General features: G+C 34.9%; 1 protein-coding gene across 1 annotated transcript in view; it reads left to right on the top strand.

Moving 5' to 3' along the window:
• The window catches only part of CCDC39 (coiled-coil domain containing 39), a 42,525-nt gene extending 17,364 nt beyond the window's left edge, over positions 1–25,161 (top strand). The window contains exons 8-20 of the mRNA XM_058556291.1: positions 891–994; positions 1,295–1,427; positions 3,952–4,146; positions 5,104–5,268; positions 8,067–8,204; positions 9,862–10,070; positions 16,787–16,910; positions 20,229–20,388; positions 20,803–20,909; positions 21,706–21,846; positions 21,991–22,170; positions 22,328–22,413; positions 24,240–25,161. Coding sequence (XP_058412274.1) covers positions 891–994; positions 1,295–1,427; positions 3,952–4,146; positions 5,104–5,268; positions 8,067–8,204; positions 9,862–10,070; positions 16,787–16,910; positions 20,229–20,388; positions 20,803–20,909; positions 21,706–21,846; positions 21,991–22,170; positions 22,328–22,413; positions 24,240–24,396 — 1,899 coding nt within the window. The 3' untranslated portion in view covers positions 24,397–25,161. The remainder of the gene's footprint in view (positions 1–890; positions 995–1,294; positions 1,428–3,951; positions 4,147–5,103; positions 5,269–8,066; positions 8,205–9,861; positions 10,071–16,786; positions 16,911–20,228; positions 20,389–20,802; positions 20,910–21,705; positions 21,847–21,990; positions 22,171–22,327; positions 22,414–24,239) is intronic.
• Positions 25,162–25,440: the final 279 nt, after the last annotated feature.

Here is a 25,440-nt window from a genome sequence, read left to right on the forward strand (position 1 = left end):
TCATCTGTTGATGGACACTTGGGTTGCTTTCATGTTTTAGCTACTGTGAATAATGCTGCTATGAACATGAGTGTACAATTATCTCAGATTTGCTGGACCATATGGTAATTCTATTTTTAATTTTTTGAGGAATTGCCATACTGTTTTGCACAGTGGCTGTACCATTTTACGTTCCCATCAACAGTGTTTCCATTTTTCCACATCTTTGCCAACACTTATTTATTTTTGATAGTAGCCATCCTAATGGGTGTGAGATGGTGTTTCGTTGTAGTTTTGATTTGTGTTTTCTTAATGATTAATGATATTGAGCATCTTTTCATGTGCTTATTGGCTATTTGTATATCTTCTGGGGAGAAATATCTATTCAAGTCCTTTGCTCATTTTTGAATCGAGTTTTGTTGTTGTTGTTGTTGTTGTTGAGTTTTAGGAGTTCTCCATATATTGTGGATAGTAATCCCCTATCACATATATGATTTGCAAATATTTTCTCCCATTCTATTGGTTGCTTTTTTACCCTGTTGATAATGTAAAAGTTTTTAATTTTGATGAAGTTCAATTTGTCTATCTTTTCTTGTGTTGTCTGTGCCTTAAGTGTCATATCCAAGAAATCATTGCCAAATCCATTGCTGTGAAGCTTTTGCTCTAATGTGTTTTTAACACATGTATGTAGGTCTCTGTAATTTGCTAGTATTATTCAACAAGTTATTTAAAATTTAGTATTAAATCAAAAAGAAAAACTATTAATATGTATTACAGAAACATGGTTACTGTGTTTATGGGTGTGATGTAGGTTAGAAATTAAAGTGTTTGGAATAGAACTTCTTGGTAATGAAATTAATTTATAAGATATAGAGTAAATATATAATTTCTGTCTGTTAACTAATAAATAGCTGGATTCTTTAAAAGCCACTGTGAGGAGAAGTTCCAGTGATTTAGAGGCTCTGAGGAAAAATATTTCCAAAATAAAGAAGGATATTCATGAAGAAACAGCCAGGTAAGAACAAGACTTTTAAATATGTTTATAGTTTTTGACTACCTCTAGAAAAATTATTAAATTTTTAAAGTAATTATAGCCACTAAATTATTAAATTAAAAAATTTCCTGTATTTTTTATCACAAAGGCTCAGGAGCAATATTTTTATGGCTTATTAAATATATATTGGTGATAAAAAGGTTTATGGGAAAAGACACCTTCAAGTTATATGAAGAAATCTTAGGATACAGTATTCTTGTTTGTTTGCATTAAATACTTTTTAGACATGTTTTCTCTTTTCTCCTCGTAAACCCTCTCTAGGTTACACAAAATTAAAAATCATAATCAGATTGTAAAAAAAAAATTAAAGCAGATAACTGAGAAAACTATGTCTATCGAAGAGAAAGCGACCAATTTGGAAGATATGCTCAGGGAGGAGGAAAGAGGTGTAAAGGTAAAGTTTAGTTTCAGTTTTTAAAAAGTCACAGCAAATTTAGCAATGGTGAATTATTTGGACTGTTGAGGTCAGAGGAGCAGGAGGTCATTTAAGAGGCTGTGCTTTCTGGAGTGACCACATGTATAGTCAGGGCTGTTGGACCTCTTTTCATGTATTGCTTCTGAAGATGTTCGTGACCTGTTCTCTTCCTAAGCTCCTGATTCTCCATGTGCTCCACTTTCAGCATTTAACTTTGATGTCTTCTTTTAAAGGTAGCCCCTCTGCCTTAGATTCCATGCCTTCTCCATGCCTACCTACTGTGTCCATGTCCCTGTGTGTCGTCCATATATATGTGTGTGCTTATATTGCAGACGTACCTTGAAAAGTGCCCGTGTTTTACAACTGATTTCCACCTGATTATCATCTTTTGTGTTTGTTTGTTTGTATCAAACTCCCCCCAGTGGTCCACATTCATTACCTGTATTTCTTCATCATCTACTATCTCTTTAACTCCTTATAGTCTGGCACCATTTACTGGTAAACAGGCTCTTGAATGCTATCACTTTACTAACTCTACTGGCATCCCTTTCTATCTTAATCTCTTTGGCATGTTGGTAGCATTAAAGCTAATTTTTGAGGAACTGGAAAAGACTCATTCACCATTTCCTCTTTGAAAACTCAGAGCAACTTGTGTGACCTGACACTGTAGGTACTACTTCTTGCTTTTACTCCTTTTTTGAGGGGGGAAGAGAACGGGCAGCTTAAGATGGTGGCAAAATCTCCCATTTGCTCAGGCTTATATCCACGGTGGTTTCACTTATATTTGTGTAGAATCCAGCTTCGTCAGTGTGCTGCTGCATGTTTAAAATTCCTGAGTAGTGAAGCCATGCAGCAATCTTCACTTAGGTGGTATTTGAGACCAAATCATACAACATTGTTAAAAAAAAAAGTTGTTTTTTTTTCCCAAAGAGCATGATTTTCTGTAGCCCATGAGATGGGACAGTATTAGAACTTATCAGAAATCTATAAAGACTATGAAATTCACATGAAGTAGCCCTTTTGATGACAGAATGAAAAACTAGTGACATTTTTGAAGAAATTAGCTGAGTTAGAAAAAAATAAGATTGGCAGCATGTGTACTGATTCTGCTCTAGCAGGGTTGTAGTCATAATCTTGGTCTTTGTAGCTGTCGGGTTGTGTTTGTTTGGAAGAATCCTAATCCCACATGTTTTGGAGATGTACTGTTATTCACCACCAAGCACTGACTTTAAAACTCTGCTAGGCAATCTTTGAAAAGGTCTTAAACCCGATGGAAATTGTCTGTTATATGAAAAAGAATGCATTTTATAAGATTACATCAGATTTATATTTCTTGATTTGTGGAAATTTAAATGTGCCAATCACAGACTTCTTTTGTTTCATATTAAAGTTCATTGGTTGCCAAAGGGAAATATGCTTATCTGGGTATAAGAGCACAGAGGGAAATTATTTCAACATTTTAAAATGATAACTTTTAATAAATCTTGCTATGGTAGATCTATTTGAAGCCTAGAATACATTGGTTGTGAAGCCTTGAGGTCAAGACAGATCTGCCTCCTGAGAAAGGAGCAGTGGGAATGGGGGACTGGTTTCTTTTTCCTAGAGGGCTGCACATGTACGGAGGCCAGCTGGAGGCAAGGTGCGAATAAGGGGTAGTGCCAATGGTGTGTTGGGGCCAGCCCCTACCAGCTCATAAGAGCTGATAGTTAAGTTTTCCGGAATTTTGCAAGTTGGCTGCTAAACATAGCTACTATTAAAAAGTAAATTATATAGACTCACGATGAAAACATTAATTATATTAAAAACAAAAGTCATAATTACTCAGTACTCATCACTTCCAAGTTATTTTACTACATTTTACTATTATCTATGCTCTTAAGGTTACTTAACATTACTTACATCTATTGTATCTCTATAGTGGAAGTACTGCATAATGGTTTGCTATTGCATATCTCTTCCCAACTCTGCATTTAGTGGAATCATGTTAATAACTTGAAATTGGCCATAATGGGAGTATTTACACCATGGAAATCAGCCTCTTCCCCCTTACCTCCCATCCACTGGAAAGCTGGTGGTTAAACATTTACCTGCTCACCACTGGATAGTGCCCAAAAGAAGGTGAGAGTTTGGGTGATGTGATTTCTTTCCTGTAACACCCTCAAGACTTCAGTATACTTCATGAACTTATAAGCTGTGTGTCTCCAATATATTTTATTTTGTAACAAAACAAGTGGAATGGCCAAGTTCTAAGGCTAGGGTAACATGGGATAGAATTAAGATGACAGATCAAGGTGCATGATACAGGAATAGAAAACTACTAGTCTACTGGAATAGAGCAGACTACAAGAAATGTTGGGGACTCGCTGAAATTGTGGGAAGGGCTTTATATTTTCAAGGCCTAAAATGTTGAGGGTTCATTTAAAAGCCCCTAAGTTATAATGTTTATATAATAAAACATTTAAGGTATTATCATTTCATTGATCACTATTATTCTTATCCTCAGGAAGTGGACGTTCAATTGAACATAGTGAAAGACGTGCTATTTAAGAAAGTTCAGGAATTGCAGGCTGAGACAATGAAAGAAAAAGCTATTGTATCAGAAATTGAAGGAACCCGTTCCTCTCTAAAGCACCTCAACAATCAGTTACATAAACTGGATTTTGAAACCTTGAAGCAGCAAGAAATTATGTACAGTCAGGTAGATGTTATTCTTATGAATATCTTCCATATTTATTTGTTATAGTTGTAATGGTCAAGATCCTGCAGTGTCCTAGGAAAATGAAGATTGCTAAGCACCCTTGGAGGGAGAGACAGATGCTGAAGATGGGACATCACGTTAGGTTAGTAGTAGAGGAAGGGGCCTTAAAAGCTGTTTTTTCTCGATCTGAAATAAACAGGTTAAAAGGATAGACAACTCTAGTGAGGAAGAACCATGCTTTAAAGGAACCTAGGACAACTGGACCTGGAGTAAAACAAAGCAAGGAGTGGGGTATCTGAAACCTAGAAAACCATATGTTGATTCTTAGTTGTGCAAACAGAACCTTCCCCACCCCTACCCCTAGCAGGTTAAAAGTATTTTTTTAGTTTTTCCTTACTTGTTCTATTTATATATTGTTTCATGTTGATTTCTTAATGTCCTCCTGCCGTACATCTTAATTTCCCATCTAATATCTCCTTTGTTTCTCAAAATTACAGATGCTAAAGTATAATTTTAAAAATAATTCATTAGAAGTTCATCATATTTGAGCCTTTCATGGCGAACAATTTGTGACTCTATCATTTTTTTTGCATCCCTTAGAAAATATACCTTCAAATATCCATGTCCATGTAAATCCAATATATTTACTGTGGTTCATCATGGTAGTATGATAAATACCGCCCTAGCTGACTTTGTTATATTTTCAGAAGATTACTTCTATGTCACTGTCATGTACCCTGTTTGTTGAAGAATAGTTTGCTGTTTCTCCCCTTTGAGTTCCTTACTCTTGGATTTTGGATTTTATTCTATAAATTACTGAAGGATTAAAGTGACTTTAATGAATGATGACACCCAGGCCTAACTCATAAGAAAGTATTTACTTTGTTTTTATATTTATAGAAATGGTTTTAACCTGTTTGTTTCTCTTTACTAACTTATTTTTAAAAACTGTAACAGGATTTTTACATTCAACAAGTGGAACGCCGAATGTCACGGTTAAAGGGAGAAATTAATTCAGAAGAAAAACAAGCTCTTGAAGCAAAAGTTGTTGAACTTAAAAAGACGTTGGAAGAGAAAAAATCTACATGCAGCCTTTTGGAAACACAGATCAAGAAGCTTCATGTAACTTAGCCAAAATACTCTTTATGCTTCAAATATCCTAGTCGTTAGTCATTCTATTTTAAGTCAACATGTTCCTAAGACTTTACTTCAGATAGGGTGATTCCTAAGCTACACACATATATAACAAATGTATGAACTAATGTTCATATTTCTATACTGACTATGGGAATAGAATATTATCATTAATTATGCATTTACTATATGCTAAATATATTACATGCTTTTAGTATTTTATTTCATTTAATCCTTATAAATGTCTTGTGAGAAAGATATTATTACTTGTTTTACAGATTAAGTAACTTGTCCATGGTTACACAGCTAGTACACGGAGAGCTAAGATTTAATCCCTGGCCCATATGACTTCAGAATACTCTTAAATAGTACATGATTTAAAACACTGATAAATTCCAGTTTTCTTTTTTGTATCTGTCATAATAACTTGATTTCCCTTTATCTCTGAAATGACCTCTAAAAGAAGCTGCTCCTTTATGGGTCATCTATTGTTGTTATTCAAATATTTACTTAGTTACAATATTTCAAATGACTCGATTTTGTTAATAAGGTGAAAATGTTCTTCATCTTTAGGTATTTTAATATGTTTATGGTAATATAAGACCTATGTTAGGGGACTCTATGTAATATAAAATCGATGTTAAAGTTTAATTGGAGAGTAAGATTGGAGTGAGAACGTGATTCTGAATGGGATGAGAACTCCAAAGGGTTTAAATGTTATTTAAATAGCTGGAAAGGCTAGTGATGAGTGTCCTCTAGTGATTAAAAGAAGAATTGCCCTGAATTCCTTTAGGGCTATTGAGGTGAAAGGGAGCTATTAACTTTTTAAAATTTAAAAACTTTTTAAAATTTTAAGATGATAAAATTTTGGTTTGGAGTGGTTTGTAGCCTGATGAAATATCTTTTTTTTGTTTTTTTTGGTGAGGAAGATTGGCCCTGAGCTAACACCTGTGCCCATCCTCCTCTATTTCGTATGTGGGACGCTGCCACAGCATGGTTTAATGAGCGGTGCATGGGTCCACACCTGGGATCCGAACCCACAAACCCCGGGCTGCCAAAGTGGAGCATGAAAACTTAACCTCTATGCCACTGGGCTGGCCCCTGATGAAATATCTTTTTAACTGTTTCCTTGGTTCAGTGGAAAAGGGCATATGTTTTGGAATCAGAAAGAACTGGTTTTGAATGGCAAGGTTATACTGCTACCGCTATTTTAACTTTTCTGAGCTCTAGTTTACTCATCTGTTAAATGGGAAAAAATTTAATATTATTTTAGGGCATTTGGGAGAATTAGAAGCAATGTATATCTTAACACAGTACTTTTAGTAGGTACTCAATAAATGGTATTGTTTTAATTATATAGAATATGAGAATATGAATGCTACACAATGATAGGAGGGGGACATTTGTATCTGAAAGTTTCTTGACTGAATTGTGTCTGTTTTGCTGTGTGGGGATGGTTCTAGTGTTCCCTCTTTTAACTACCCTGCGGCTCAGTCCATCAAGCAGTCGGCTAGTACTTATGCCTAGCCCAACTCTGATTTTAACAGAGAGATAAATAAATAAATAGAAATGCAAGGAAATTTTTAAAGGTATTGAAGCTAGTTACCCTTCTAACGAAGGTTTGCTCCCTCAATAGTTGCATCAGATTGTAAAGTCATTCTGCATTCCCTCTCCCATGCCGCTCCATCTCTTATTTTGCATAATAGAAACTAATTTCTTCTGTTTGAAAATCGCCTTAAATTGAAATTTTTTCATTCTAAAAGTTAATTTTATTAAATCACATCTTTATGTAAAAGAAAAAGTTCCTCTTCTTACTGTCTTGCTGCAGTCTTAGGTCCTGATACTTCAGAGAAATACAGGTAATGAGAAAGGCAGAGGAGTGAGGAAGGTAGGGAGAGAGGAAGAGAGAAAGAAAGAGAGAAAGAGGGAGAGAGATAGATCTTGGAACTAGAAAGTTTTTGCTTTAGGTACCCAGAGGCGACTAAGAACACAAATCTTGTTCTGGATTCTGGGTGGGAGGAGGGATAAAAACTGGTTAGAGCTAGAAAACTGGTGTCTGGTTATGTACAAGACCCATTTATGCATCCGATGGAATTAGATCTTATCTAGCATTTTTCTCTCTAGCAATATGTGATTAGATATGTAATAATAATAATACATGACACTTCTATGTATCAAACACCTTTGTATATACTCTTTGACAGTAACTTCTTTAATTGTCAAAACAACCCAGGGAGGTAGGAATTGTTATCATCTCCATTTTAGAAATGAGTAAACTGAGGAAGATTAGCTTGCCCACCAGGGTCAGATGGCTAATCTGGAATTAAGGCCATCTGATTCCAGAGCTTGTACTGTTATCCAAGACCCTATACTTTCTCAGACTGTTAGTGTTTTTACCTTCTGTGACTTGGGTTGAATCGAATAATGAACTCTAGAAGGTGAACCATGTATTGAACCAAAGCTTGGGCTCCGTCCTCTTATTTTTACCCATAAATGGTGATCACCTAATAATTCAGGTTGAACTGTAACCATACATAATATTTCCTAGAATAATTGAACTCAAACTAAGCCTACAACATCAATATATGATGAAAATGAAAATGTTTCTATGTGAATATCCGTGTATATTATATTAGAGACATTAGAGCATGGAGAGTGAGATTTAAAAATCTGATTATCATAAATATTTAATGGAGCATATAATTTATTGTAACATATGTTTAGTAGTATGTATTTAATATTGTTATTTAATATATATATTTATGTACCCTTTTTCTTTTTTACAGAATGACCTTTACTTTATGAAGAAGTCAAATAGTAAAAATTGTGATGAAAAACAGTCCCTCATGACCAAAATAAATGAACTAAACCTTTTCAATGACAGATCAGAGAAAGAACTTAATAAAGCCAAAGCTTTGAAACAGGTGCAATAAAATCATATGCATATATAATATTAAAAACCACGTTTTCATGTTAATTATAGAAAATTTTAAAAATATAGCAAATTATAAAGAAGAAAATCAGTCACTGTAATCACTGTACACAAGATAAACAGTGTTAAAGTATATTGTTTTCTTCCAGTCTTTTAAGGAAAATTGGCTTTATATATTGTATTTAAAATTTTTAAAACTACATTGTACTTTTCCAAAACATGAAATGTTCTTTACAAAATATCTTTAAAGGCTTCCTACAGTCTGTTGCGTGAAGTCACCATAATTTATTTAACCAGCTCCTATTTTTTAGATATGTGTTTATTTCCAGTGTTTGGCTATTCTAAATAGTACTATCATGAACTATGCACATATATCGTTATACAGTTGTGTAGTTCGTTCCTTAGTATAAATTTCTAGCTGTATAATTATGGTTCAAAAAGAATGAATATTTTTGGTGTCTTGAAACTATTTTTAAGCCCAATTGCCCTCTACAGAGTTCAATTAAAACTCTTACAAGCAGTGTGTAAGCATTCCATTTTACTCACCACCACCAAGGCTGGATATTATTATTTATAAAATTGTTGTCAATTTGATGGGCAAACTTGGTATCTCATCGTTTTTAGTCTGCATTTTTTAAATTGGCGACATTTTAAAACATGTTATGTTTAAACATAAAATTTTAAATATTTATGTTTAGATAAAAATGTTTAAAACATTTTTTCTATTATGTTATGTTCCATAATTTTTTTTTTTTTTTTGATTTCTAGCTTATGTTTTCGACTCAAATTTCCATTGGGAGGTTTATATTTTTAAATTGCTTTGCAAAAGATCTTCATATATAAAAATATTAACTCTGTCATAAATATTGTGAATGTTTTTCCCATTTGTCTTTACATTTTTATTCAGAGTTTTGATTTAAAAACTTTTTTTAACATCAAATATTTAAGTGTTTTTCTCTGTATAATTTTTGTGCTCAGAAACTTCTTTGTCACACTAAAACTCAAACAAATGTTTACTATTTCTAGCAGCTGCATTGCTTTCATCTCTTACATTAAGTTTTTTCATTCATCTAGAATTTATTTTTGGTACATATGAGATGTAGGGATCTAATCTTTTCTCCAACTGAAAAGCTATGTTTTGAAATACTAAAACTTTATATTCTGGAGTGTTTGTTTCTGGGCTTTCTCGTCTGAAAATTGATCTATTTGTGTACTCTTGTGTCAGTACTCTACTCATGATTGAATTGTTTTAAAATAAAAATTTATTTACACATTATTTTGTGAGATTTAGTTTAGAATATAAAAATGCTCATCCATAGGGCTTTATATATATTCTGGATATTGTAAGTTTCAATTTTAGGAATAACTTCTTCCTTCCTTTTTTTTTTTAGTAAAACTTGAATTCAAAATTGAGTTATAATAAAAAACTTGGAATAGCCATATACTTTTTTCTTAAAATAAAAAGAAAAGAAAAACTAGAGTCATGACTCAAAGCAATCTAAATTTGACCCTAGTTAACCTGGTCAATGGTCAAACTAGAAAAAGTTATATTTTCAAGTTTGACTTTTGTAGAAATAAAAAAGAAAACTATTTTGCTTTGGGTATACAAATAATTATTTCAATATTTGACAGTTTTGTTATATTGATAGGATTTGATGATAGAAGACAATCTTTTAAAACTTGAAGTTAAACGTACTCGAGAAATGCTTCACAGTAAGGCAGAAGAAGTTCTTTCTCTGGAAAAAAGAAAACAGAAGTTACACACAGCTATGGAAGAACGAACTGAAGAAATTAAGGTTCACAAAACAATGCTTGCATCACAAATAAGATATGTTGATCAAGAACGGCAAAACATAAGGTAATAATCAGAGTTTTAAGAATTCTGAAAACATTAGGGTGATGTCAGAAGAACTGACTGCTCCCTGCACTATCTGGAGGTCCATCTTTTTCTTATTCGTTTAAAAAAGCCTTTTAATATAACATATAGGACATATTTTAGCCATACATCTATGCTTTTTCCTCTCTCTTTCCTATGGTTAACTCCTCATTCTTTAGATTCTGCCTTTTACATTACGATCATTAATCCCCTTGGAATTGATTGTGGTGTATAGTTTGTGGTAAGGGTCCCATGGCATGTTTTCTCTTATGGATACCCAATAGCTGCATTTATTGAGCTATTTTTCCCTAGAGGTTTTGCATATCTTTTGTAAGATTTACTCCTGACTACCTGTTATTTTTGTTAACGTTACTGTCAATGTTATTTCCTTTTAAAACATTTCGTTTTTGTTCTGTTCCTGGTATACAGAAATAGTTGATTTCTGTATATTAAGTATCCAGCAGCCTTGCTTAAACTCATTAATTCTAACAATTGATCTGTAGATTCTAATTTCTAGGTATTTCATTCACCAAAATAACTGGGATTTTTTTTTTCGTCTTTTGTGTCTTCTTTTTCAATCTTTATAACTTTTCTTTTTCTTGCTTTATTGCCCTTGTTATCTGACCTTCAGTTCAATGCTGAATAGCTGTGGTGACTGCAGATACCCTGGTCTTCGGCTTGATCTCAAAGGGAAAGTTTTCATTGTTTCATCATTCAGTATGAAGTTTACTGTAGTGTTTTTTGAGATACTCTTTATAATATTAAGGGAACTCCCATCTATTTTCATTCTTTGCTAAGAGGTTGTTTTAATTTGTTTAATCAGGAATAGATGTTGACTTTTATTATATGCCTTTTCTGCATTCATTGATATGATATAGCTCCATTAATCTGTTAATATAATTAGTGTATTAATTGATTTTTCAAAGTTAAAACAACTTTAAATTATTGGAATAAATTCAACTTGTCTGTCACATATTGCATTTTGTATGTATCTAGATTTTGGTAGTATTTTCATACAGTTTTTGCATCTATGCTTGTAATTGTTTTTTCTCTACTGCTCTTGTTATCAGGTTATTAAACTTATGTCTACTTTCATAAAAAGATTTTTGTGTGTTTCTTATTTTTCTATACTCTGGATAAGTTTGTAAAAGAGTAGAATTGTATCTTTCTTGAATTTTGAAAGACCTTATTGGTAAAGCCATTGAAGGCCTGAAGTTTTTTGAGGAGGATTTTCAACTGTTGGTTCAATTTATTTATTGGTTATAGGACAATGCAGATTTTGTACTTCTTCTTGAGTCAGTTTTAGTAAATTATATTTTTCTCTAGGAAAAATTTTCCCTTTCATCTAAAATTTCAAAGTTATTGCCATAAAGTGGTTCACAATATCATTTTATTATTTGTGTAATAGCTGCAATGTTTGTAGCTTTTCATTCCTGTTATTGGTTATTTGTGACTTCTCTTTTTTGAGTGGGATATGTCAGTAGTTAATGAATTTTGTTACTCTTTGAAAAGAAGCAACTATTGCTGATTCTTTCTATTGCGAATTCATTTTGTTTTATTAATTGCTGCTCTCACATTTACTATTTTTTCCTTCTATTTTTGTGGGTTGATGTTGCTGTTCTTTTTCTAACTTCTTGAGATAGATGCTTAGCTATTAATTTTCAACTTTGAAGGCTAAAACAGTTCCTCCAAGTTTTATGTTAGCTGTGTTCCACACTATTTTCTATAAGGGCCAGACAGTAAATATTATAGGTTTTGTGGGTCTTTTGGTGTCTGTTGCAACAACTCAATTCTGTCATTGTAGTGTGAAAGCAGCCATAGGCAATATGCAAATAAATGAGCGTGGCTGTGTTCCAATAAAACTTTATGGACACTGAAATTTGACTTGCATGGACTTTTCATTTTTCATGAAATATAATTTTTCTCTTGATTTTTTTCAACCAATGTAAAACATTTAAAAATGTAAAAGCTATTCTCTGCTCATGGGCTGTACAAAAAGAGGTAGCAGGCAGGATGGCTTCCTGACCCTGGCTTTTTATCACTGAGTCATAATATTCCATTGTATGTCTACCACAATTTATATATACATTTACCTGTTGATAAACATTTGAATTATATCCAGTTTTTGGCTATTACAGATAAAGCTGTTATGAACATATGTGTTCTCGGTATGGACATATGCTTTCTTTTCTCTTGGATAAATATCTAGACGTGGACTAGATCCTATGGTAGGTATTCTTTTTGTCTTTCCTGTCTTTCATTAGTTTTACTGAATTTTGTTTTTCCCTTCTTTCCTCTTTAATTATTTGGAGTATATACACTCTTAACTTTAATTATTTTGTTGGTTATTCTTAAATTCAAAAGAAACTTTAATCTGCCTATTTCCCTAGGCATACTGAAGATTAATTAGTTCCTATTATTTTTTTCTTCTTAAAAGAAACAAGACTTTTAGCGTCTTTTACTGCTGCATTTCCTCTCTCCATCTTTCATGTGTTGTTGAAATCACTGATTATAGTTTCAGGGTGTTATTTATTGTTTTTAATATTATGTCTCTACTTTTTAGAGAACTCCTTTCTTGTAACTTGCATTATACTGTACAGCCAATTGCCATCAGTCATTTCAACCTGGCTACATGTTTTACTTGTTTCTTGGTTTAATATTCTTTCATGTATCTTTTGTCATCCTATTTTCTTGGATTCCCAATTTCATTTCTCTGGAGTCTGTTTTGAATTTTTTTTTTTCAGAATTGATGTTTTCTGAAATTTTTGAGTCCTTGCATGTTTAAAACATACTTATTCTACCCCATATTTGAATTACAGTTGCACTTGGAAAGCATTATTTCCTATTCTTCTGGATTACAGTGTTATTTATGAGAAATCTGATTCCAGGCTAATTCATTTTGTTTTGTGGGGAATCTGGGTTTTTTTTGTTTCTGGAAGCTCTGGGATGATCTTTTTATCGTTGGGGTTTCAGAATTTCCATGTGTCTGAGTGTTTTATCTTTTTTCATTTTTCTTGTTTGACCTTTGGTGAGCTCTTTCAATTATTTCATTCAAGTCTTTCTTCAGGTCATGAAAATATTTTTCTGTCCTCTAATTTTTTTTCTCACATCACTCTCTCTATTCTCCCCATTTGTTGCTGAGTTTTAATGGATGTTGGCCTTCTTAGATCTGTCTTCCAGATTTCTTAACTTTTCTCTCATTTTTTTCTATTCTTTTTATCCCATTTTTTAATATATTCTCATTCTCTCTCTCCTCATTCTCTTCCTGTCTCCTCCCCTTTCCCTGCCCCCCCCCCATATCACAGATTCAATCTTTCTTCTTCACTACTTTTAAATTGAAAGGGGAAATTATTTGCAAGAACTCTCATTCCTTCGTTGGTCTTTCTCTTCATAGCAGACCTTTCTTGTTTTATGGGTATTTTTGGATGCAATAGCCTCTCGTCTTTTAGAGGATACTAATTAGAACACTTTGAAAGTTCTCGTCTATCCCGTGCATTATCTTTGTTTCTCCTAGGTCTGTTCTGTCTTTGCTCATTTTGTTCTTTTCCTTCATGCTGTTAGCTTTCCATAAATCTCTGATAGTCCTTGATTTTCTGTTATATTTATTAACAAATGCTTAATTAATAATCATGGTGATTGGTATAGCTAGCTAGTATGGGTTTCTTCTTCAATTAGGTAGATCTCGTTCTCCAACATGTCTCTCCCCTAAATGGGAAGGCTGGTTGTAGGCTCTGGCTAGTCTGTCCCTTCAGGAGCCTAAGGAGTTTGTTCCTTAAGGAGTTTATTTTGGGTGATGAAGATTTTATTTCATTCCTGGGTGGAACTGCCTTTCTTTTTTATTAACCTGCGCTGTTATGGAGGCCTGGAATTACATCATTTTTGTTTGTTTGTTTGTTTGCTTTTCTCTCTAGCTCCAACATATGATGCTAGGAACTCTGGTAATTTGGGGGGTTATCATTGGAGCATAAATAATTCCTGCTGACATCTCTGTATACTTTGAGTGGTTGAGGAACGTGGCCCAGATGTTCTGTAGGCAATGCTTTTATTAATTACCTTGATAATAGCCTCAGAGATCATGCTTGCTTTTTTTATTGGTAAGGAAGATTAGCCCTGACCTAACATCTGATGCCAATCCTCTTCTTTTTGCTGAGGAAGATTGGCCCTGGGCTAACATCCGTGCCCATATTCCTCTACTTTATATAGGACGCCGCCACAGCATGGCTTGACAAGTGGTGCATTGGTCCTCGCCTGGGATCCGAACCTGCAAACCCCGGGCTGCCAAAGCGGAGCGTGCAAACTTAACTGCTATGCCACCGGGCCAGCCCCCACTCTTGCTCTTTTTATTTCTTGTCCCTGAGTTTGGATTTTCTCCAGACTTCTTTGGTGAAAAATGGCTCTTATTTCTGCATTAATCTTCTGTATGTATATTCATTTTTTCCCCCTGTCAATTGTATCCCATTTGGTTTCTATTTTTTTCCTGAATTCATGAAGAAATTGTCTTTCTTGTTCCCAGAGCTGTGGTGGGTTTTTTTCTTTTAATCTTTTCCATTTTAGGAAGGAGGAGAGATATACTTGTGCTCAGTCCAACATCTTAAGCTGACAGGCCAACAAACCTTATATTTGACAATCACATAAAGGATGAGTAAATATTTTCTGATGAAACAACAGGAATATTTAAAAATAAAGTTGTAACTTCTGATACTTAGTATATTTTACCATCAACTTTCTTTAGGAGTATGAAAACTGGTAGGTGGAAGATTTCTTTTCACCTTGGTTGGATGGCTCACTTTCATGAGGTTGTAGGAGGCACATGAGTCACTCTCCATGTTGCCATGCAGATATTATTAGCATTATTAGTATTATTATAAAATAAGTTAAAAAATAGTTCATAAAATATAAATTTACTTAAATAAAAGGAAAAACGTAGTCAGCAGATATAAGAATCTAAGTCTTGTGAGATAATTCTCCATGGGCTTCTTGTGTTTCTCCATGCCTGGAAGGTGAGGCGCTAACTGTCCTGTTCTGGACTTTTTTTTTTTTTTTATGGTGAGGAAGATTGGCCCTGAGCTAACATCTGTGCCCATCTTCCTCTATTTTATGTGGGATGCCTGCCATAGCATGGCTTGATAAGTGGTGCATAGGTTCGTGCCTGGGATCTGAAACTGCGAACCCCGGGCCACAGCATGCTAACTTAACCACTATGCCACTGGGCCCACCCTCTTCTGGACTATCTTTTAAAAAAATTTTGGTAAAAAAACACGTAACATAAAATTTACCATCTTAACCATTTTTAAGGGTACAGTTCAGTAGTGTTAAGTATATTCACATTGTTGTGCAATAGATCTCCAGAACTTTTTCATCTTGTAAAACTGAAATTCTATACCCATTAAACACTAACTCCCCATCTCCCTCTCCTCCCAGCTCTTGGTAACCATCATTCTTTCTGTTTCTATGAATTTGACTACTTTAAACACCTCATGTAAGTGGAATCATACAGTATTTGTCTTTTTGTGACTGGCTTATTTCACTTAGCATAATGTCCTCAAGGTTCATCCACGAGGCATCTGACAGAATTTACTTTTAAGACTGAATAATATTCCATAGTATGTATATACCACATTTTGTTTAACTATTCATCTGTCCATGGACATTTAGGTTGCTCCCTCCCCTTGGCTCTTGTGAATAATGCTGCTATCAACTTTGGTGTGCAGATATCTTTTCGAGAACCTACTTTCAATTCTTTTGGATATATACAAGAGGTGGGATTGCTGGATCATATGGTAGTTCTATTTTCAATTTTTTGAGGAACCACCATACTGTTTTCCATAGCAGTTGCACTATTTTACAGTCCCACCAACAGAGCATAAGGGTTCCAATTTTTCCACACCCTCACCAATAGTTATTATTTTTTTTTTGCTGAGGAAGATTTGCCCTGAGCTAACATATGCTGCCAATCTTCCCCTTTTTGTATGTGAGCTGTCGCCACAGCATGGCCACTGACAGACAAGTGGTGTAGGTCCGCACCCAGGAACCGAACCCAGGCTGCTGAAGCAGAACATGCCAAACTTAACCCACTAGGCCCCTGGGGCTGGCCCTTTTTTTATTTGTTTGTTTTTTGATAATAGCTATCCTAATGGGTGTGAGGTGATCTCATTGTGGTTTTGATTTGCATTGGACTATCTTTTAAAAGATGTTTAGATAGTGAACAGCCTTGGAAGCTAGAGGTAGTATCTTCCTCTGGAGCAAAAGTTAGGTATGTTTGCTTATTTCCCATTATAAAATATTTGGATCACCTAAACTTGAAGTTCCTCAGCTGTGACGTAATCCTGTGTGTGCAGCATCCATTTGAACCCCTCCTCACTTGCATGAGACTTCAGGAGCAAGGAGAGCCAGTGCAAACAGGAAGATCATGCTACTTGGTATACCATGAGTGATAAAGTCCTTTTTCTCTGACCCAGGAATCTTGTGTCTTCTACCAGTATCCATGAAACTGTGGCAGGCTAACTTGTTAGCTTTCAAATAGGGTGAAATCTGAGACCCTTCACACTGAATTATAAAATTGAAAAGTGAGAACATATTTAACCTGTTTGGCTTCAGTAGTAATGCAATACAAATGTCTTCTATGAGAACACTATAGTCCTTTTGAAAAAAGTATGTTATTTTTCAGTATTTAACTTTTCTTTTTCTTTCCATATTAGTGCTGAGTTTCATGAGCGGCTAAGTAAAATTGATAAGCTGAAGAATAGATATGAAATTCTTACTGTTGTTATGCTGCCACCTGAAGGAGAAGAGGAGAAAACACAGGCCTATTATGTAATAAAGGTAATCTTAATCGATTTACAGTTGTGGTAGAATGAAGTATCCTTTCTTTGTTGGCTCTTTGTTAACAACCAAAATGGCAATTTTTTTTTGCCATGAAATTTCAAATTTCATAGCTCTCTAGTAGCTATTGCACTTAATTAGGGCCATAAAACATTAGTTGCTAGATGCAGGTACTGAAGCATTATTAGTTTTATACACCTCCAGTCCATGAAGTCAGAGAGAGGTCTGGATCACTGTTTGACATTTTTTTTTTTTTTGCTTTCATTTGTGTCATGTCATTTCCCCTCATTTATTCAAGATTCATAATCTCTTACTCTAAGATCTACTGTCACTCTGGGTGTCTTTAGCATGCACGTCACAACCTGTTCAACACCTCAGGCTCAAAGCTTGACTTCACTATAGCCACCCACTCATACAGCCACACCCTAGGCCTTATCACCTGGAGCTACACCACCTCTGAAATCTTATACTCCAATTTACCACTGCAGTCCTGGTATGGCGGATATCCAGAGAGGAAGAGGGCTGTTCCTTTGCCTTCATATTAGATGGGAGACAACAGATCCGGTGAATCTGCTCCATTCTAATATTTGAGTTGTTTGCCATCTCATGGTTATCCTTATCTAGTAACCCATAAGGGGAATCTCAGAATCAGGAATTGAATGCAATTCCCTTGATGAGTACTGCTATATTCATCTTTCCCATGTAGAAACTACCCTGAACAGGTGTGGTTTCCTTTACAGAGAGGTCTAGGAAGTTACTCAAAACACCATAAAGAAGGAATGGAAATTCTTAACTTTAACTCATTTTTCCTGTATCATATATGGATAGGAGCGGGATGATATCCCAATTCACACCTTTAGGGGATGGCCCTTTTGGGTGCTCCCTCCCTTTTGACTTCAACTTAATCTTCCCAGTTTCCTTCTGTAGCCCTTCTTTGAGGCTGCTGCTAACACATACACAAAGTGTGATATGCCTGCCACTTTGCCTCAGGAAATTCCACCTAACCTATATGAGAAATGAGTCCCAGCTCTCAAATCCTTCTTATAACTCATCAGTCAATAGTACCTCAGGCTTCTGCCCAATGTTAACAGGACTTTCCTCTGCTCAGGTTTTAAAGGTTCCCAAGGGGTGAAGAGTAGGCTCTAGTCTAAGTGTTGGGAAGAAGGTAGATGTTGCAATTCCAGTTAAGTTTCTCTACCAACAAGGCCTGTGATAAGTTACCTAAGTAAGCACTGGTCTTAGAGTGCCTTTGTCCTTATCTTGGTTCTATCACTGACTACGTAGGTGACCTTGAATAAGTTATTTAACCATTTGCTTAATGGTTAAATTTAGTTTTCTCACTTGCAAAATGAGGATAATATTGTTACTTTTGTTGTGTGAAGTAAATGAGAAAATATATGTAAAGCCCTTAAAACAGTGCCTGAAACAAAATGAGCCATCAATAAATGTTAGCCATCATCATTGTTATTGCTGTTATGATGATGATGATGATGAAGAATCCACCTCTTAGGAAAATGGGCAAATTTTATGAAGAAAAGAATATTCCTTCTGTTCACAGTGAAGGTGCGGGATAAATATTAGTATAATTAATACGTTAAATGAATGGAGGCTATCAGTTACCCTTCTCAATTTCCTGATGCCACACTGCACTTTCCACCTTTTCCAGGGTCCACAGCTTGCCAGTTATTCCCATTTTTCACTGTATAGCATATTTAAACGTTTTACTCATAACACTTCACATGTGCCAGATGTGTAAAAATGAAACTTTATTTCTTGATAGCTACACTCAGTCTGGCTTATGTTCAGAAAAATTATCCATGGCATGAAAATGGGCAAAAGCAATCAGTGGGTGTGCAATGATGCCAGTGCATGGTGACACCAGACTTGGCATTTTCTAGTGGGCCCTCCAAGGATTATCTGATTCTATAGGAGTTCACACCCTTGACTGATTTTCTATTGACTAGCCTATTTTACAAACCCTGTAGGGATAGATGTTAACTTTTAGAAAACTGATAGTAATGCATATGATTCTTGTCCCTAACAATGCAAATGAATTTTGGCCAGTAGAAATACAACTGATTTATGCTCTGCGGGAAAGATAACCCAAGCATTATATTTTGCCATAAAAGATGTTAATGAGTTTCATATCTATATGCAAATTTATTTTTAGGATTTCTGACTCCGTACATAAAATCTGTTCCAATTCTTTTGAACTTGTCTAAATGTATTACTGGTTTCTGCATTAATGAATTGAAGAAATTCTTTGACACATGTTCATTTTATATTTGTTTGAGAATAATTTTTAACTTTTTGAAAATAATACTTCAGCAGTTTGACCGCTGGGAAAGACTTAAACTTGCCAATTAGAAGTTCACCGTCACTTGTTTTTGAACGTGGTAGACTTAGGATGTAAATTTAGTCAATTCAAGATTCTTTCCCTTCCTTCTATCCTTTACATTCCTCCAAAGCTGATCTTTCCTGATGGGCACGTATATGTGTGTTTCTGGCACTGAGGAAGCGGAATCTGGTCGCAGTGCTAACCACTGTTCTGCTTTCTGCATGTTGTACTTCAGGGGTAAGCAAATTATGGACCCTGGGCCAAACGCTGCCCATCGCTGCTTTGTACATAAGTACTGGAACACAATACATAAACTCATTCAGTATTGTCTATGGCTCTTTCATACTACAACATCAGTGGTATTAAGTATGAGTATAGTTTTGACGGAGACTGAATGGCCCATAAAGCCTACAATATTAACTGTCTCATCCTTTACATACAAAGTTTGCTGACCCCTTGTGTTAGTTTGCATGGCTGCCCTAACAAACTACCACAAACTAGGTAGCTTCAACTATAGAAATTTGTCTCACAGTTTAGAGGCTGGAAGTCTGAAATGAAGGTGTCAGCAAGGTTGGCTACTTCTGAGGGCTGTGAGGGAGAATCTGTTCAATGCCTCTGCCCTAGCTTCTGGTGGTTTGCTGGCAATCTTTAGTGTTCCTTAGCTTATGGAAGCATTCTTTTCCCAGTAAAGTTTATACCTGCTTAACTTTTTGGTAATTTTTGTGGGCGAGTTTTAATGTAAGCTTTGGTTAGTTACTACATTTCCATCACGGTTTTGTATCCTATGTGCTTTATTTTGAACGCTTTGAGGATCTGGTCTTCTACTCTAAATGAAGTGCAAGAAATAAATGCTGGGTGCTGCACAAAGGCCTCAAGGCAAATTAGTATGGTTGTGAGTTAAATATTGCCTGCCCTGAAAACAGACATTCTCCCCCGTGATAGATACTTTTATTCAATCATTTCTATTCTGTATTTCATAGGCTGCTCAGGAAAAAGAAGAACTTCAAAGGGAAGGTGACAGTTTGGATGCTAAGATCAACAAAGCTGAAAAAGAAATCTATGCTCTAGAAAACACCTTGCAAGTGCTGAACAGCTGCAACAACAATTACAAACAATCCTTTAAAAAAGTGACTCCATCTAGTACGTAGGAGTTATTAAATTTTTTTTAATGAATTATGCTGTAATTTATTTTAAAAAGAGGAACACTATGAGACACGGAAAACAAAAATGTACCATGTTTGAGTCAGAAAAACTAATCTCCCCACCCCTCTGTAAATAAGTGCTAAGTTGTTATTTCCATTATTAGTTCTAGTAATATGGCATATCACTTCTCTAGGGAATTAATTTCAAATCTGAACAAAATAGCAACCCATTGGCTGCTCTATGTTGACAAAACAAGAATGGCTACATGCCCATACTGTTTTTCAAGTAGACATAATAAATTTATTAACTTTTCATAACAAAAAATGTTAGAAGTTTAATATATGTAAGACTTTAAGACTGCTTTCTATACAGCATGTTAAAAATTTAAACTAAAAATTCTCTAAATTCTAGGTGATGAATATGAGCTAAAAATCCAACTAGAAGAACAAAAAAGAGCTGCTGATGAAAAATACAGATACAAACAAAGACAAATCAGAGCACTACAGGAAGATATCCAGGTAAATCCTACAGGCTTTAGTAATAAGCCCTTAGTAAAAGTTAACTATCATTATTAATACTCTACTTTCTTGTTATCTTGTACATAGGACAAAATTTTGTAGAGAAGTAAGAGATGTCTCATTTAAATGAGAAAAAAATAAGTGATCAAAGTATTAAATTAGTTAAAATCCCAGTGCAAGCACAGGATGGACCCCTAACAATTACTTGTTAATAAGTTGATGAATCATAGCAGCTAATTATGATCTATCGACTAACCTTTATTTAATGAACTTTCATTTCATTCAATTCCTTAAAGATCACCTTAAACATTGCTCCTTAAAACAAAAAAGTTTGAAGGATAGAAATAATCCAGTAGAAAGTAGTTACTAAAGCACATCGCTGAAAGAGAAAACAGTGTGCGTGCTAAGCAGGCTCCATATAAAAATTGAGAATTTTTTTTTGGCCAATAAAGTTGAAGGACAGGGGATATGAATCTTTGAAAATGCATGCTTTCAGTAGTCTCTGAATTGCTTATTTTTCCCCTAAATACCAAGTAAAAATACTTTATCATCGAATTATATACAAAACTTAATCCATAAAACTGTTATACTTTTGGTTTTACGGATTAAACCATAATCCATAAAATTATGGATTTTAATTTTGATCCAAAAAAGCATTATACTTACTATCTACCAATAGAATGTATATTATATACAAAAATAAATGAGTTAAAATTAAATGAATACTTGACATATGCAAGTTATAAGTTATTTTTGATTCTAATCAATAAGCATGTTAATACTTCATTTTCTGCAGAGCATGGAAAATACTTTAGAAGTTATAGAACATTTAACAAATAACGTCAAAGAAAAATTATCAGAGAAGCAGGCTTACTCATTTCAACTAAGTAGAGAAACTGAGGAGCAGAAGCCAAAATTAGAGAGAGTAACTAAACAGGTATTGGTATCTTTTAAAAACTGACTTGTCATATTTACATTTTTTGGAGTTCCAAATGGTAAACCCAAATCCTCCTTCATTCATTAAAAATATTAAGTTCTGGATAATAGGTTTAAATAATAATTGACTACCATTGACCAACAGTGTGCAAAACTCACCAAGGAAATTCGTCTTTTGAAAGACACAAAGGATGAAACACTAGAGGAACAAGACATTAAACTTCGTGAAATGAAACAGTTTCACAAGATCATTGATGAAATGTTAGTTGATGTCACAGAACAAAATGCTGAGATCCGTAGTATCCTTCAAACATACTTTCAACAGGTAATAAGAGTACCTTCTAGTTAAACATAAATATTTCTTAAACACTTCATGAAAGTAAGAAATTTATTTCTTATTCATCATAAAGTGAAATCTAATTAAAAATAGTCTCCTTCTAAAATGCAGTGGTACTAATGATCGCTATTGAATATTCTTCCAGAATGGTTTAGAACTGCCTACAGCAAGTACTAAAGGTGGTCGTCAGAGTTCTAGATCTCCTTCACAGACTTCACTGTTATCAGCAAGGTAAGTGGAAGGTTAAAAAAACCATCTCAACTCAGTTTCTGTCCTAAGTGAACCCAGCCACTTCCTCATCGCCACAGCTGTTGATCTGCCAGTGCTCTCCTCACCCTTACCTACCTTCCTATGTCAGCCACACATGCAGAAAACAACCAGCAGAGCAAGACTCTTCCCCTCCAACTTCTGTCTGGTGTCATCATTTCTATTAGGGCATAGAGTGCTTTGTGACTACCAGCTATTTCAGTAGGATAAAGCAGGGTGAGATTTTGGAGGTTACATCTAGCATGGTCAACCCTGAGTGGGGGAATTTTTTAAACCATATAAGGGGGAGACTTTTTTAAACCAACTTACATGTATAGACATATGAAATATGATTATGATTAAAACCAAGTTGTAGAATTTTAAAGATTTTATTTATTTATTTTTTCCCCCCAAAGCCCCAGTAGATAGTTGCGTGTCATAGCTGCACATCCTTCCAGTTGCTGCATGTGGGACGCGGCCTCAGCATGGCCAGAGAAGCAGCGCGTCAGTGCGAGCCCGGGATCCGAACCCGGGTCGCCGGCAGTGGAGCGCGCTCACTTAACCACTAAGCCACGGGGCCGGCCCAAGTTGTAGAATTTTAAGTAGTCAGGATTTTATTTATGCTGCTTTCTTTTACTAAAAGGAAATTTTTCCTTACTCTGCAGTTTAGTTTTATCCAGAATTCTATCATCAGATAGATCATTCATTCAGCAGCCACTCACTTTTCATTAGTCCATGTAGAGATTTCAGAGAAAGAGGGATGTCCTAAAAGATAGTGGTTAAATGAAGAAAAAAAAAGAAAACTGGGGCCAGCCAGGTGGTGTAGCAGTTAAGTGCGCGCGCTCCACTACGGCGGCCCGGGGTTTGGAGGTTCAGATCCCAGGCGTGCACCGACACACCACTTGTCAAGCCATGCTGTGGCGGCGTCCCATATAAAGTAGTGGAAGATGGGCACAGATGTTAGCTCAGGGCCAATCTTCCTCAGCAAAAAGAGGAGGATTGTCAACAGATGTTAGCTCAGGGTTACTCTTCCTCACAAAAAACCAAAACTGATTTTATGTAAACATGTTGAGAAGCCATGTACATCCCTGTACTCTGATAAATATATGTATTTTTAAAACAGCATTTTAGAACTGTATGGCTAGTTATGCTTTTCAAATGACCCTACCACTTTATCCTGTCAATAGGCCTCTCACTTTCTTTCTTCTCTTTGGCTTAAATTACATAACCTATCATTTTAGTCACTCTTGCCAGCACCCAAATTCCCATGCCCTTCTTTTTGTTACCTTTTATGCTTAATGATTCCATCTCTAAATTGATTATAGTTGAAAACATTTTTCTCATATAGAAACATATTTGTGGGCTGGCCCTGTGGCTTAGCAGTTGGGTGCGTGCGCTCTGCTGCTGGCGGCCCGGGTTCGGATCCTGGGTGCGCACCGACGCACCGCTTCTCCGGCCATGCTGGGGCCGCATCCCACGTGCGGCAGCTGGAGGGATGTGCAGCTATGACATGCAACTGTCTACTGGGGCTTTGGGGGCAAAAATAAAAAAAAAAAAAAAGAAACATTTGTTGGACTATTTTTCTACTGGCTTCAAACTCTGTTCTTTACTTTTTCCTTTTTATAAACTAATTTCTTGATAATTAATTAATGATCATGCTTTTAAAATTTATTATTAGCACTATGAATAGTATGTACTTTTTGATCTCTTTAATTACTTGTGGGAGTATGGTATCTTTTACTATTGAGGGGGGTCTCTACTAAAATATAAATTTTTAATTAAATTTACAATAATTCTGTTTTTTCTTCTAGGTCATCTAGGAGTACAAGTAGTTCTGCTTCTCAGGCTTCAATTAAAGTATTAGAGCTGAACTTCCCAGCTGCCCCTTCACTAACTGGCAGTACTTCTAGGCCAACTAGTGCTAGCAGTAGCTCCAGTAATGGTAAAAGCAAAAAGAGCAGCAAGTAAACATTTTAATCTCTCTTTTGAACAAGTTGTAAACACAAAAACAAAATTCTCACACTTTTAAAATAGTAAATCCCACTCTGTGCTTTTGGGTACTGTATAATGATTAATATAGAGGCTGAAATTGTGTTAGAAATATGAAATGACCAGACAAAAGTTTTATCCAGTGGAAAATGTAAAAGCTGTTTTAAAAAAAAAGTCAAGCAATTTGGGTCCTTTGCTAAAAAAAGGTTTAATTTTCTTAGTGTTTTTCCTACTATTTTCTTCACGTAGAAGGAAAGCAGTAATACCAGATTCTTAACAAGGCTACATGTTACACAAGCACAGGGAAAATGTTGTTTTTCACTGTTATTTGATGGCTGTTATATTGAAAAATAGTTTGCTTCATTATTTCATGCTAGCCATGAAACTACATTCATTTCCAAAATAACAGCATCTTTCAAGAAGAAATTTCTCAAGTTTCATTGTACTATAAAGAGTTTATAACACTACTGAAATTCTCATTTACCCTAGAAGATCCTGAAATTTTCTTTATTCAAAGAAACATATTTCCCAGACTTTGGGGGGAGAAACCTATTAGTTTCTTCTTTTGGTATAATTTTAAAATTTATAACCAAAAAATAGCATTACCTACTTCCCCACCAAGAAAACAACTGATAGGAGAGAAACACTGTATATCAATGAAAATACAGCTTAACTTTCTAGGAATTACTTCACTCTGATCTTGAAAGAAGTCACAGAGATTAAAGATTTTGCTCTCAAGACACACAACCATAAGCATAAACAAGCATAAAGAGTAAGAATGTGTTTGTTTTCAAGATTTTCTTGATTTAATAATAACAATTTAAAGAAAGCTAGGTGTGATTTGATTTGCAATAGGAATTCCATAAATTTTACAGTGGAGGTAGACTACCAGATTTAGCATGTTATTTCAGTTAATACTTTATTATAACATGTGCCCAACACTTGAACTCGTGGAATAGAGTGTGGAGTACGATTATAATGTGATAAAACTGGTTTTCAAGTAAATGTATTAGAATCTATGTA

Source organism: Diceros bicornis, chromosome 15, assembly GCF_020826845.1.
Source record: "Diceros bicornis minor isolate mBicDic1 chromosome 15, mDicBic1.mat.cur, whole genome shotgun sequence".
Lineage (NCBI taxonomy): Eukaryota > Metazoa > Chordata > Mammalia > Perissodactyla > Rhinocerotidae > Diceros > Diceros bicornis.